This window comes from Chionomys nivalis, chromosome 5 (assembly GCF_950005125.1).
Source record: "Chionomys nivalis chromosome 5, mChiNiv1.1, whole genome shotgun sequence".
Lineage (NCBI taxonomy): Eukaryota > Metazoa > Chordata > Mammalia > Rodentia > Cricetidae > Chionomys > Chionomys nivalis.
In genome coordinates, this window is record NC_080090.1 from 73,469,605 (window position 1) to 73,485,477 (window position 15,873).

Below are 15,873 nucleotides of genomic sequence, written 5' to 3' on the forward strand. Positions count from 1 at the left end.
GATTATTATGTTGTCTATTATTTATTAGACAGACATATCCTAATATTTAGCAATATGAGGCAGTTAATTACTGGTAGCTGTATTTTGGTGACATATCCTTTAAATATTCATCAGTATTTTAGAATTTTCTTGGTATGTTTACATACATTATTTTAATTATTATGGAAATTCTACTTAGAGGAACTCATGTTTTCTTTTTCACTCAAAGAGACCATAATAGACTCAAATGACTTACTGGCTAATGTAGCCAGAGAGTTTGTGCTAATATTATTTTATTCCATTCAAACTGATTTTTACATTAAGATTAACCATTACAGAAAGTTTTTAAATACTTTATTACCTGTGGTAGTGGGATCTTCTCTCCCTCATGCACTACCTGCCTTATTGAATCATTGATTGTTTTTATTATTTCCTCCAAATGATAGCTTCATAAAGCCTGCTTGTAATTGTGTGCAGTGTTTACACAGTTTCTGGGTAGCAGAAGCTTAAGTCAGCTGACATCCACAATACTTTTGAAATAGTCGTTTTAAAGGCAATAATGACGTGAGTCATTGATTATACAAGGTAAAGATTATTCTATTTCATTTTCAGGTAAACTGTGATCTCTTGTATATTACATTGCCTGATTTTGATGCCCTGACTTTGACCACATTTTTTACATTATATCAAATTAAACAAAAAGACATATTAGTTCCTTTAAAATCGATGGTGCAAATTAAAGTGATTAAATTTATTCTATGAAAATTTGTATTCAACTCCTTAGATGGTGGTTTTTAAGAATTTGACTAGTCTTTACTTAACAACTAATATCCACAAATAAGTAAGTACATACCATGTTTGTCTTTCTAGGTCCGAGTTACCTCACTCAGGATGATTTTTAATAGTTCCATCTATTTGACTGCGAATTTCATGATGTCATTGTTTTTAATAGCTGAGCAGTACTCTATTATGTAATTGTAACACTTTTTCTTTATTAATTCTTTGGTTGAGGGGCATTTAGGAAATTTCCAGTTTCTGGCTATTACGAATAAAGCTGCTATGAACATTGTGAATCTGGGAGAGAAGAAAGAAAAAGGAGTTGGGATGAATCTGTGAAGTGGAAAATGCATATCAGGATATAATATATGAGAGATGAATAAAAAGAAAAAATGAGAACAAACGTATTTCATTAAAATTAATTGTTTAACCATTCTGAAATTTTGCTCTTTTTCTACAAAGTGAATAAAGTAATGTGAAACTAAGTATTAATTTTACCAAAAGAATGTTTACAATGAAACCAAAAATTTGAAGAACAGTTAGTGTTTATATGAGTTTTCTGATGAATTCCCTACAAATAGTTTATTGAAAACAAAAATTCAGTTGGATAGTAGCCATTGGTTATTATGTTTTGCTTTACAGATTGACTAAATATTTGTTGTAGACTCTATCAGTTTGTTCTCTTGTAAATGAAAATATATACCTCAAGAGCCCAGAATATGTGCAGAATGCTTACATCAATTGTACTTTCTATTTTATCTAAATTTCACACTTCTTTCTGGAGTCCTTTTCTTCCTGTGCTCTTAGAAGAACTGTTCTATAACCTTGACAAAGCAGTCATTAAAAGATTTAGTCAGAAAATAAGGAAAAATTGTGAAATATACCTAGACAAGTTATGTGTGATAAATAACAAAATATCTTACTAATAATATGCTCTAATAAATATTAAACTTAATTTTTTGGAAAAATAACAAAATATATGTCTAGTCTTTTATAACATACAAATGGAAAAAATCAATCTAATTTTCAAAAGAAACATTTATACTACTTATGAAAGTTCCCCATATCAAGTGTATTTCAGATAAGTCTCAGAAAAAAAATGTATCTATTTGTCAGGTAGGTTTTTAAGCATTTTTATACTTTTACATTATAGATTGTAATTTATAGAGATGTTATCTTATGGATATTGGTAAGATGTAGCTTTTCATTATTTGTAATCATTAAACAAAATTTTGGTGACTGATTATGAGAATTGGAGTAAGTGATGAGGAGGGTTGGTAGGAAGATTACTGTTTATGTTTTTTGTAGTTTTGCTTATAATCATTTATTTTGATGCATGTTTGCTGGAATACATTGATATTTATTTAGGAATAAGTTTGTATGACAATGTTAATGATGATTGCTTCTAATTTAAGTTTCCCAAATGAAGCTGATAAACATCCTTCAACCATTCGGCTCATCACCATGAGAAAGAAACTGGATGTGCAAATTCTGTCTATTTGGGTTTTTGGAAAATGAGATCAGAAGGAACCTTCTACTGTTTCCATTAAAAGTCCTGGAGAATTTTCCCCAGGTTCTTACAAAGTATGTAGAAATAGAACTCACTTCATGGAAAAAAAAATGAATCCCACAGCACTTCTTGTTAATAACTGTTCAGCTACAAAATTTTATTGGTATCTTTTTATGTTCCCTCTCGAGGATGTAATGCACAAAAGCATTGCCACGGAACATATAAAATTACAAATGAAATTTATTGTAAAAAGTAGAATGTCTTATAGACTGGTGTCAGTATTTATTTCATTCATAAACCAAAACTGTAGTATAATATATTCATTGTCAGCAAGTTCATGTATGTAAATTGCCATCCAACGTTATTGACTGATATAAGACAGATATTGAAAAGACAATTTAAATTTACTTTTCCAAACATAAACTGTTCCACAAAAGCACTGTAAAAACTCCTTCAAGGTTTTGGGTTGTGCTTGACATTTACGGTTAACTACATAATTTGGTTGTGTCATAATCCACTGTGTTTGGTAATTTGGCATTAAATGCCTGCAGAGCAGATTGAATTCTCACCACCTCACTAGTAGACAGCTTGAGTCTATGACGAAGCAAGCAAGAGAAAAGATCTAGACGACGCTGACCAGGTGGGGAGAGTTTATTTACACGGTCTCTTATCTCTAGTAGCTGCAAAAGTGCGGAGTCCTGGGATCCCTGAGTGTAGGGGTAGTCCAGCTGCAAAATCAGGTCCCGGATAGCTTCAGGATCAAAGTGCATGCTGTAGCCAAACACTTGGATGTTGTTGATTTTCATGTAGCCCAGATTCCGGGACGGGTCAATAAACTCCAAAGGCTCATAGTAAATGCTTTCGTTGCTGTTGGGGCCGTTTGCCTTGATGCGGCTCCTCAGGTAGATGTGTACTGTTTCAAAAAACGTCTTCCATTTGTTTCCCAGAGTCAGTGTCCAGTTGTAGCACTGTAGTGGGAGGTCCAGCTTAGTCCGCTCCCAGTCGGGAAAGCTGCTCTCACTCACAGGCATAAACCAGCTCTCAGAATGACTGCCTCCGAAGGGATTGATGTAAACAGCCAGCACTGGCTCCAACGTGCTGTTTTTAGTTAAACAAATCTGTAAAGAGAGACCCAAGATCATGTGGACCAGACTGGACTTGTACTTGTTACTCTTCAAGGTCAGGAGCATCCGCTTTCTCCAGGAAGGATCAAACCAGCTATTCAGGCGCATGTCATTGCTGATAAAGATGGCATGGACTTCTATTCGTCGATCGGTTTTCTGCAGCAGGTATTTCATCTCCAGGTCTTGCAGGTCAGTCTCAAAGCCAATGTAATGGTCAGTTGACTCAGCGACTTCAGGCTTGCACAGTCCCTGGCTCAGCATGTAGCCAGTGTTGCAGGTGCCGCAGCGGGTTCGGTTGTCAGGTGCACATGTCAGGCAAGCAGAGGCATCGCCCACAGTGCAGGGCAGAAAGGCTGTGCACACTACCTGGTCGTTGGGACAGGTGCAGGAGTGTGTCTCCTCAGAGAAGCTGCCCAGGAGGCCATTCTCATTGCAGTAGAGAAAAGACTGGATGCGAGAGAGCCAGTAGGTTGAAGATCTAGAAATAAAAAAAAAAAAAGCAAATCTAAATAAATACTTCGATTCTGTGTGAGTATGTGCACTTGTACTGCCATAAAGTAAATCCCAGCTCACTAATCTCTGAACTTTTTTGTCAAATCTACAAACAGCAAAAATTAAAAAATAAACAATTACACACACACACACACACACACGGGAAAAAAAACCTGAAAGCAAACAATTTTCTCTTAATTATTACTTCCACCAAATCCAGAAACTACTAGATTGTTTGAAACATGTTATAAAGTATGGGTGTTGGACAATGGATGCTGTGGAAAGTCATTAGGTCATGGGGGTAACATGATCATTAATAAGTTTAGTCCATTGTCTTGTCATCGAGAGTAAATTCCTTAAAACGATCAAGTTTGACCTCTATGCTCTCTCTTGGCAGTAGCAGCAGCACCACCACCTCCTGCAGCAACAACAATAACAACAGCAATCTCTCAATAGCTTGCCCATGAATCTTGGATTCCTGGCTCTGGAACTGAGAGCCGTTCAGTTTATTTTCATTCTTTACTAGTGAGTTAGTCTGTAGTATTGTGTTTTAGGGGTGCCAGTGGACAAAGAAAATTTCATTTCTGAGTTTTTTTCTAAATACTTTTAAGATGAGCTCTCTTAAAAATTCTCCCAAAACTGTGTCTAAATGTTCCAAAAGTTATGCGGCCTTGTGTAATAAGATATGAGTCTACATGCAGTTGTTGGCCTGTTTATTCCACTTTGTTCTCTTTCTTTGCCTCTGTTGGTCTCCCTCCATCTTTCCCTTCTTTTTCTGTTTTCCTCCCCCCTCCCTTTCACCCATTCCCTTCTCTCTTACTTTCCATTTTTTTCCCTATGATATTCTTGCTTATTTATTTCTGTATATGTGTCTCTAACACAAAGCATATATCACATCTGAATTGAGGATTCTATTTTCTTCGAAACCCCAAAGCATAAATTCTTAGTGCAAACTCATTTCTCCCTGAAAACTCTAATCATGTTTTGAGATCATAAGGACAAATTAATTAGATTAAGGCTAAAGGCAGAGGTCACAATTGTACGGTACTGTAGAAAGAATTGTTGGGACATTGAGATAAAGCAATTATTTTCGTAGCTTTTACACATTTTCATTCAGTGTTTACACTGTTCTTGTTTTCACAGACATACTGATAAAACTTCGTGTTCATTTTCTTGCTTTTCAGCTTGTCTTATGGATATTGACAGCTCAGCATTCATCCAATCCCTGCACCTGCTACGGAGAAGTAGCAATAGGTGATTTGCAGCACAGCCTCTTGCCATTCCCCTCACTAACCACCCTTTGACCACTTGACTGTATGTCACAAGGACGTTTTCAAGGAAAGGGAAATCCGATAACATTTCTTTTCTTTACTCTCAGTGAAATCTTGGTGTAAGCAGCTGTCAAAATTGGGTACTCAGCCAGTTTCAACATTGCTTAGTGGATTTTTAAAAATGTACTGAAAAATTTAGATGGTTTTCCCCGGAGAGAGTAAAATTTCTTTCTGTTACATAATTTTGTAACTTTAAAAAGCTTTTGAGTTAAATATCTTCTAAATTCCCAAGTAGATTATGTTTTTTATATTTCTTTTTGACCAAGTAGTAAGCAGGTAAAATAATATCGTCTTTGGTTGATGCATATTTGCACATCCAAATGTTCACACACACAGATTGCTGAGGCATATTTATACACACACATTGACACAAACATCATTGATGCATATTCACATATCCACATGTTTACACAAACCGATCATTGATGCATATCCATACATACACACACTCACACACAAACAGATCATTGATACATATTTACACACACACATTCACACACACACACAAATCCTTGGCTCAGATACACTAAGATTTATGAGGTTAACCACTGTATAGTTTTCCTATCATCTTTGTGGGAAACAGAATCATCTATAGCTTTTTATCAAGTGTTTGTCATTGGTTTTGACATTTACTTAAAAGCAGTTCATAGAAAGAAGAGAGAATGAAATGATGGGTGAGAAGAAAGGGAGGAATGGAAGATAAAAAAATCAAATCATACAAGATAGAAACCATGGATTTTGAATAGCATAAGAAAGAGGCTTGGAGACAAACATAGGAAAAAAAAAACAATCAAAGCAATGAATACTTAAGTACATGAATAATGTAAAGGACCAACATCCCTGCCCCATAAAGGGAAGAATTTGCTATGTAACCAAATTTTCACAAAAGTTTTCAGGATATATTACAAGGAAGAAAGTACTTTGCCATGTTCATCTCAAATATGCTTGGGCATAAAAAATATTAGTTAAGACCCAGATACACTTAAATCATGGATGAATTATGCATTATACTAACTTGGGAAGAGAAATCTCTTGCCATAAGGCAAACACTAAAGCCTAGTTTAATAAGTAAATTTTGTTCTGTTCCACAAATATGAGTTTGCTGTTTCATAAAAACTTCACATAATGGGTCAGTTGCATTGAAAAAGAATAAAATATCAGAGGGTTGTTTTAAGAATCAAAGTACATTTAGTTGGATAAATAGAATACATACAGAATTAACAGGAAAAAGTACAAAATCCTATTTCTATGATTATCACTGCTGTTACTACCATAACTTAAAAAATAATCATTGTAGGCAGTTTCTTTATTATAACTGAATTTCCCCCAGAAAATGAGCACTTCGTTTTTCTTTAACAATTCATATCTCCATGATTCATAATACACACTATCAATACACTGAAATTTCTTGACAACAGGTGCCCTTTTGTTAACTGAGACTTTACTTTGAAGTGCATGCTGTATCCATGTGATGTTTGCAAAGCCCTCGAAAGTTTGTGCAGCTCTGAGCATACATTTTAGATGCTAACAATTTTCTCTGGGGTATTAGAACATGTGTTGATATAAAAACAATTACCTCTTCTCATTGTTAAATCCTCTCTGAGCACTAATAATCTTATTTCAAAGGTCCTTTATTTCAGCCTTCTAATCCTTTATTGCTTTCCAAATCTGTGGAATGTGTATCTAAATTTTAAACCTAAACAATATAATTTCTGTATCTCTTTGAAATTGGGGATTACTCTTTTGGGAAGGCCATTTCATTTTAGCTTTCATAGATTTGTCCTTCTTAGACCTTAATACCTTAAACTAAATATAAATTCTGAGGATTAAACACCCACAGCCATTTAAACAATCATAAGCTGATTGTTAGCTCAGTCACAGAGAGATCAAGCCAGGAAATTCTCTGTCATTCTCCTTTTTCACTTGGCTGCTCTGGGCATTGCAGCCCTGGCAGTATTGCCCTGGGCTCAAGCTGACACTTGACACACAACAGTTTTGCTCTTGGAGATAATTGTACACTCTGAGAAAAGGAAAATTCATTTTTAAACTATCCTCTTCTCAGTGAAATTTACAGAGAGATGTTGGGAGTAGGTAAGAGAGAGGGGAGCGGGGACAGAGACATCTGATATATGTTTATATTTCTTGGTCAGAGAAGAAAGAGAAAAACTAAATTAAATTAGAATAACTATTATTTTGATATTCTTCATGAAATACCTTCTGAACATTTCTCAATATGATTAAAATCTCACGGTTGGGTTAAAAGAGAATCCTAAAGAAGTTAGGGTTGGTGATACATGACTATAATCATAGCTATTCCAGACTGATGATCAATGAATGAAGTTGAAAGTCATCCTGAGCTGTAGAATGAGTTCAAGTCTAGCTTAGGCAATTAGATTTTTTTTTCACAGTGTAAATTCAGAAATTTGTCTGAGGATACAGATCAGTGGTAGATTGCTTGCCTAACCACTTTAGTTCCAATGTTTATTGGAGAGACTGAAAACATAAATACTACGACATTGGGCATTAATTACACGGGATAATAGACAAGTTTGCTTTATTTCTGGCCAAAATGTCAATTTTCAATTTATTATAGCCTTGAAAATTTAAAAACAAAATGAGGAAATGAGTCTTGTCAAGTCACTACCATCTTTTGGTAGTGAATAATTTCTTCTGAATTATCTGGAAAGAAAGTGAAATGTGGTCTCTATCCACAGTTTGGAACATGGAACGAATTTTTCAGTCCAGGAAGTAGTAATTACATAAGAGGTTGTAACTTTTGGGTAAGCAGACTCTATCTCATGGTGATGTTTTTGTTTTGATTATTTGAAATGCAAATAATAAAATCAGAAAAGAGACTCAGGCAAAGTTGTTCAAATCCTTTCAAAAGAGATGTGGCTAGTTTTGACAGAGTAATAAAATAGAATAGACTGTGTGTGTGTGTGTGAGAGAGAGAGAGAGACAGACAGACAGACAGACAGACAGACGGAGAAAAAGAGAGACATGGTGGTAACAGCTTCTAACTTCCAAATGTATACAACGGTGTACTCAAGGCAGGATGCTGTACTGAGAGTTGATACAGAGATGATGGCTGAATCCTGCATACTGACTTGCTCCTCAAAGCTTGCTCACCCTTCTTTCTCATAGTGCCCAGGACCACCAGCCCAGGGCTGGTTATACTCAAAATGAACTGAACCTACTCATATCCTCAATCAAGAAGCTCACCAAGGCCAGCTGGACTGGAACTGAAAAAGCATGGGATAAAACCGGACTCTCTGAACATAGCCGACAATGAGGGCTGATGGGAAGCCAAGGACAATGGCACTGGGTTTTGATCTTACTTCATGTTATGGCTTTGTGGGAGCCTAGCCAGTTTGGATGCTCACCTTCCTAGACCAGAATGGAGGGGGGAGGACCTTGGACTTTCCACAGTGCAGGGAACCCTGACTGCTCTTCTGACTGGAGAGGGAGGGGGAGAGGAGTAAGGGAAGGGGAAGAGGAGAGGGAGGAGGGGGAAGGAAATGGGAGGCTGGGAGGAGGCGGAAATTTTTTTTTCAATAAAAAAAAGGAAAAATAAGTAAATAAATAAATAAATAAATAAGAAAATGCCCCGCAAGTTTCTCTCAGGCTACTTTTTTTAGTCAATGTGCTTCCTTCCCAAATAAATCTAGCTTGTGTCATGTTGACATAAAATTAAGTAAATTTGTGTAGGATTCATATTTACTTTTAAAAAATAGAATCTCACTGGGTAGTGGTGGCACCCACCTTTAATCCCAATGCTTGGAAAGTATAATCAGGTGGATCTATGTGAGTTCAAGGCCAGTATGGTCTACAAGAGCTAACAGTTCCAAGACAGAATCCAAAGTTACAGAAAAACCCTGTGTCAAAAGACCAAAACCATAATCAAATCAAAACAAAAAAGTAGTATCTCTGATTATTCTAAAGTAGAACAAGAGATGAAGAACTGCCATGATTGGTAACGTTGGAACCCGCATGTCTGTACATATTCTGGCATAAACATACAGACCAAAGTTGAAGATGCAGGGCTTCTTCCCAAGGACTGTCGTTAGTATTGAATGTTCCTTCTCCATGTAGCTTCATTTAATAAGCATTCCGACAGTGCCTCAACTAGTCTCCTTTTCAATTTCCAAGGACAATATATGTAGTTATACCTCTCAATCTGAGGTATAACTATTTTGTTCAAATGTTAGATGATAGGAAACTGTTCTCCCCATCAAGAATTACCTCTAGTATATCAAAGTAAGAGAATTTTAATTGAATTTCTTCCCACTTATTTTTTTTACTTTCATTCTCATCAAGAAACAATTCCAAAGATTGTATTTATTTAAAGCAAAGAACTCAGTGTATGCTTCTCAATGTTCATCAGTTTTAACCAATCCATATCACTAAGAAAAATTTATAGAAAAATTGATAGTACTTCCATCTAACTAATCTTTAAAAAGCAGTACTCTTGTATTGACACAGAAGAGCCTATTAAATACTAAAAAATGTTTAACTCTTAAAACTACCTAAGTATACATACATACGTAAATTGCATTTAAATTGCTACCACATAATAGATGAAAACAAGACTCGGCTAGATATCATGCTCTCAAACAAAAACCCTAGTACAAGGAATGAGTTATACCTTTTTTTTTAGTTGTTATTCAATGTACTTTTATAGAACCCCCACAAATAATATGACTTATTATGAATGCTATTGGTTGCATTTCACAACCTAACTGACAACAATGTGTTGTTACTGACAACAATAACATAGGGCATTGCAATGAAGTAATTGATCTAGTTAGTGTTCACTTCTGTTTTACCTTATTGACTAACATTCACAAAATTAGAAGTTATATGCAGGCTGTTGTGGGAGAAAATGAATCAATTTTACCTAGATATAAGGCTGAGAGCTATAGTTATGCCATGTTTTTGTGGGGTTGTTCTGACTGATGATTGACAGGAGTGGGAGTGGGTTAGGGCAGTACATTGTGGGAGACACCATTCCCTATGTAAGTGGGATATATAACAATGTTAGCTGAGTATGAGCCAGTCAAAAACCTTCCTCACTGGTTCCTACTTCTGTTTCTGCCCTGACTTTCTTCTATTATTGTGACCCGAAGTGAAGTTAAATAAATCCTTTCCCCTCTACTTGCTCTCATGCTCAGAATGCTTTGTCACGGCAACAGAAAACAAACTAGCATAGCTCAATTTGCTGTTAATTCTGAATTTCAAAGACAAATACACACAAGAACATATACTGTAAAAAACACAGCATTTCACTTTTCCTACTGAACATCTCAATCAACGCTTGCCAGACACTTCTATGTTATGAGAAAATATTTCTCTGTATCAAAATTACATACCTAATTTTTTCCTCCCTTGTGCCAAATTTAAAGCTAAACCAAGTCTATCTTTAAGGCTTTAATGCTATTTTCTCTGTTTGTGACTTCCCAAATAGGCTTAGGCTAATTTCAAAAAAAAAAAAAAACAATTAACCCATATGTGAAGTGACCCTTTAAAGCATTTCTTTTAGATGAAGGCCTCATGAACACTATTAAATATAAGTTAAAATGAATGCCTGGGATCTTCTCTGAACCCATAAAATGTGTTTCCTCATCCTGACCAGCTGCAATTAGTTCTGAAACATTAGTCATTTCAAAAATCATAACATTCTCTAATAATTCTCTTTCACATATGTGGATATATTCTCTACCTCTGTTCAAAGGATCAATTCAATCTACAGTAAGTTTGCCCATGGAAAACTAACTATCATTTTTAAGCATTTTAGAATCGTCTAGTCTTACTATTCTATCGGCCTAATGATTCTTTCTGCTTTTGCTTTGTCTGTGCCTCCCTCACTATCCATCCCCTATGTATCAACAAAGAAGGCATTTCTGATCTATGATGACACAGTTATTTCCCCTTTTAGAATAGTGACTAAATTGTAGGCATAGTGTCACAAAGTCTTTAAAGATAAGGAGGCATTTTACTTGTTCAGTCTTTTCTCTCGCTCTTCTCTAATTACATTCAGTTCACTACTCATTTCATAACCCTAAGAAGTCTACTCAGTATTTTCTGATAATTTTACTTTAAATATATATAATGTCCAGTTAAAAATCATAGTAATCTCTCACATTAGATAGAACTTTCTATATTCCCTCTGGGACAGCAGTTGGAACCTCTCCCCAACACTCATATCTAATATAAGTAAAGTCTCTTCATTAATGGGACCTAAAAACAATCACGACTCAGGAAAGATCCTCAAGCAATGATCACTTTTTTCTCTTTTGTCCTCCCCATTGCTCTGCCCTAAGGTAACCAGCTTCTAGAACAACTTGTGTGTGTATTTAGTGTTATCTATAACTACATGTTCACTCTGTATTACCTCTAAGAGGTATGGGATACACATCATGGCAGAGGTATCAAGAGTGGGTACAAAGGACATCTTGACAATTAACATCACAACACAAGAAAATTAAATATGTTTCAAGCATTACTTACAGTTTTAACGAATAATAGCTATCTAAACTGAATATAGTATTCACTCATTTAAACATTTTGAACCATAAATAACAAATAATAGCTCTTATGTTACCTGAATGGTAGTAACATTCTAAGAAAATATTTGCAAAATTTTCACTGAAGTTATTGAGTGTTTCTGGGATGATTGTGGACAGCAGCTTTGGAAAAAATGATAGAGTTGTTACTTCAATGATACGAAGGAGATAGATGTAAAAATCATTTTATAAAAATTATAGCATATGCTTTATTTCAGAAAATTAGAAAAGCAAATGTAATCTTAGAATAACTGATAAAAAATGATCACTATCTAAAATGGTATGTCTAAGTAGAAGTGCCAGACTCAGGATGACAAAAAAGTTATGTTTAATATATAAATATTTGGTAGTTAGCATTATTAAAGTACAAAGTTACTCTTACACAATAATGACAGTGATTCCAGGTACCTTACTAAGTACTTGTAATGACTATGAATGTATTCATATTAAGAATATTATAATCAGGAAAGAAAGAAAATAAAAAAAATCTGACTTTGATTCTACCTTTGCTTAAAATTCTTATGACGATAATTTGGTTTCTCAACTACTTTTTCTGCTGGTACAAACCTGACTTAAAGTACACAGCTGTTAAAAATCTTGTGACAGCTATGTAATCAAGAATCATTTCTTCAAACTGAATAATAAATTATATATTGATTATATTTTGTGAATTATATATTGATTATCTTAACATTAGTATAGCTGAAGATACTATAGCTGTATGTTTATTAGGAACTGGGAAAGTGAAAAATATATAAAATTAGCTTCCAGATTCTATTCAAAAGATCTTTCGGAAATCATATTATCAATGGCACACAATTTTATGGGTTCTGGATTTTGCTAGAAATGACACCTAGTTGGTTAATGTGTGTTCATTTGTGTTTCAACTGGTGAAAAACTACATTTGTTGAAGCATTTTTTAACATACCTTTTAAAATTTGGCTCAAATTACACTAATATCAAAGGCTGTCAACTCATTCTGTTTCATATAATCTTTTTAACCAAAGAAAGACAATAGATGGCTACTTTCTGTTGAGTTTTTTCTAGAATTTAAAAATTACATTACATTTGAATAAATAAAATCAATATGTATCAAATGACTGAGTATAAGACGAGGGAATTCCAGTGTGTCTATTACTCTTTTGTCTCATTTCTCAACTGAGATAAGAAAGCGATGAATTATTTTAAATGGTCATCCCATAACTATTTATAAAACAAACACAAGAGCCAATACTTTAATCTTTGGGTTCTCAGGCAGACTTACACAATATTGAACATCTCTTTTACTGCAGTGATAAGACTTTCCTTTAACAAAATATCATCTGTTTGGTAAAAAGAATGAGTCTTTTTGGATGCTATCAGCAGTAACACAAATCAAACAGGTTTTCAGAATTACTCTTCTCTCTTACTTGTAGGGTAAATCGTGAAATTATAGATGGGAGCCCCTTATCAACTGCCAGAAAAATAGACAGAAATTTCTGTCACTTCAAGAGCTTAATCTGTTCTGTTGTCAGAATAAAAATCCATGTTTATCCATATTCCTTCTAGTTTGGACTTTATTGAACATTTCCATAATTAATCTACTTACAAATTATTTGAAAATAAGTTATTTTTATCCACAAGTTATTTTGACTTCTTTCCAATTAATTTATTGCCTTTTTTTTCTTTCGATAAAAAGTATTTTGAGAATGAAAGGAATGGTATATCATACAGAAATCATTGCTTGGACTGTTGAGAGAAATTTTGTAAAATAAACAATATCAGTTTGGGCTTTTGAATCATGAGTAATTTGCAATCCCTGGGTTACCTAGGACATTCTATACTTTGAGCATCTATGTACACCGGTCTAAAGCATATTTTTCCCAATTTCCAGAGCCATGCAAGCAGTCTTCCAAGGCTCCTGTCTATCATAAGTAACAGTATGAAGGTCAATTTTAAATGCCAACCTTAATAAAGTTACGATAAAGCATAGTTATCTGTATTTTTATGCGGATATTGCACCATGCAGTGCTCAGCACACACTGTTGACTGATGTCTTTTCCTCCCATGCAAATAATGCAGCCAGACACAGTGGATAGTGCTGAGATGTGCTGATGGTTCTTTGCTCTAAGCTCACTTAGCTCTGTCTTAAAGGAATGAGGTTGAGTCTAATATAGCTGGAAACTCAATCTCCTCTGCTGCTTCCATATGCACAAGCACTTCTGCTTGCACATAAGCTTGTGTATATACACATTATACATACAAAGAACAACTCCCGCCCTCAACAAGCACATGCATGCACCAGATTTTACAAAACATAGTACTGTGGGCTTTATAATTATTGCCTTCTTACATAAGTGGTACACATTATTTTAACTCTTCCTTTTAAATATAAGGCTCACTACACACACACACACACACGGAACATGACCACAAAAATGACCACAAAAATAATTATTCAAGTATGAATTTCTTCCTTACCAGGTGCCAGCACAGTTGCAATAGCTTCATTATTACAGCTAACAAAACCTTTTTTCAGGAAAATGTGCTAAGTAAAAATAAGCTAATATTCCTGTTCCTCTTAAACTTAGAGATGCTTATGTGGTTCTGTTCAGAGATAAACTAAAATCCGAGAGAGCATGGCGGTGTATTTCTGAAAGAGATCAACTGTATTTTCTTTCTGTTGTTTATTCTAATGCATATCCTAACTCAGGAATAAGGAAATACCTTGTGAATTCAAGACAGAAAACAGGTAAAGTAGCTAAGGGAGAAGAAACAATAAATAATTTATACTTTTAAGAAGCTATGCTCTGGGATTAACAATGCTCCTTATAAGAACCATAGAATTACAGCATTTCTCTCCAATAATGGGCATAAGAAACCTCCTTTACAATGTTGGTCAGGCTATTCTAAGTGATTCCCAGGACAATGCATATTACTGATTCAGCCCTCGGCTGTCTCTCAGGCATTGAAAGTAAGTACCTATTGCTGAAAATACCACATACTTAAGACAGAGGACTTAAATGATTTCATCTGAATCTAACTTGAAAGCTAAATCCTGTGCTCCACCTTCCACAGGTTCTAAAAATACAGTGCAAGCTTCCAAAAGAGGGAAACAACTAAATATACCTTGCAAATGCAGCAGCCATTAACCATAACAGTGATGACCAATGCGAGATTTCCATATAGATACAGCAAGTGGTACTCACATTTTGGTAACAATCAACTGTCTATTTGGATTTAAAGTTCACTTAACAAAAGGGGAATCATTCCTGGTACTAGAAATCTAATCAACTTTCCTCTGCCAGTGACATCAGGGGCCTTAGAAATGAATCTACTACTGTAACTTTTCTAGAACAGCACAGTTCTTAACTACATCTTAAATCTTATCCTTATGCCATAGGTAAGTATAGCTATGGTCCCTTCCCAAGGAAGCTTCTCTTAAACAAAGGGAGACCACTACAGGAAAACACATCCGAATACAGTAGAGAGATGAATGGATCCGGGGAACACAAGCCCCAGTGGGCATATCTACATCACAGCTATGCATCTATGACTCAGGGGAGAAGGCAAAAGAGGTATTAAAATTGTTGTAAAAGTGAGAAGACCAGGGGCTGGAGAGATGGCTCAGAGGTTAAGAGCATTGCCTGCTCTTCCAAAGGTCCTGAGTTCAATTCCCAACAACCACATGGTGGCTCACAACCATTTGTAATGGAGTCTGGTGCCCTCTTCTGGCCTACAGGCATATACACAGACAGAATATTGTATACATAATAAATAAATATTTTTTAAAAAAGGGAGAAGACCAGAAATTGTACAATAAAATATTCTTCCTAATTTAATAAATAATAAGGGAACAATGACAATAACAACAGATATACTAACATGGAAGAAAAAAATTAACAGAGTCCAAGAACTAGACAAAGCAATACAGGCAGCTTAAGACTACTAGGAATTGGAGAATTTCTCCGTCCCAGGGATGAACTCCTTTATTATTTATCCAAACCCAATGGTAGGTAGCTTCCATTTAAATGGAGAACATTTAAAGCAGTCTCATTATTCACATCTATACAACAACCAAATGGACTCAGACTATTATATTTACATACTTGTGATAC

At 35.0% G+C, this 15,873-nt stretch overlaps 1 protein-coding gene across 2 annotated transcripts in view; it reads right to left on the reverse strand.

Moving 5' to 3' along the window:
* Positions 1–2,406: 2,406 nt before the first annotated feature.
* Positions 2,407–15,873, reverse strand: part of Brinp3 (BMP/retinoic acid inducible neural specific 3) — a 378,417-nt gene continuing 364,950 nt past the window's right edge. For both annotated transcript variants that reach the window (XM_057770238.1, XM_057770237.1), the window contains exon 8: positions 2,407–3,868. In XM_057770238.1, the coding sequence (XP_057626221.1) occupies positions 2,752–3,868 (1,117 nt within the window). In that variant the 3' untranslated portion in view covers positions 2,407–2,751. The remainder of the gene's footprint in view (positions 3,869–15,873) is intronic.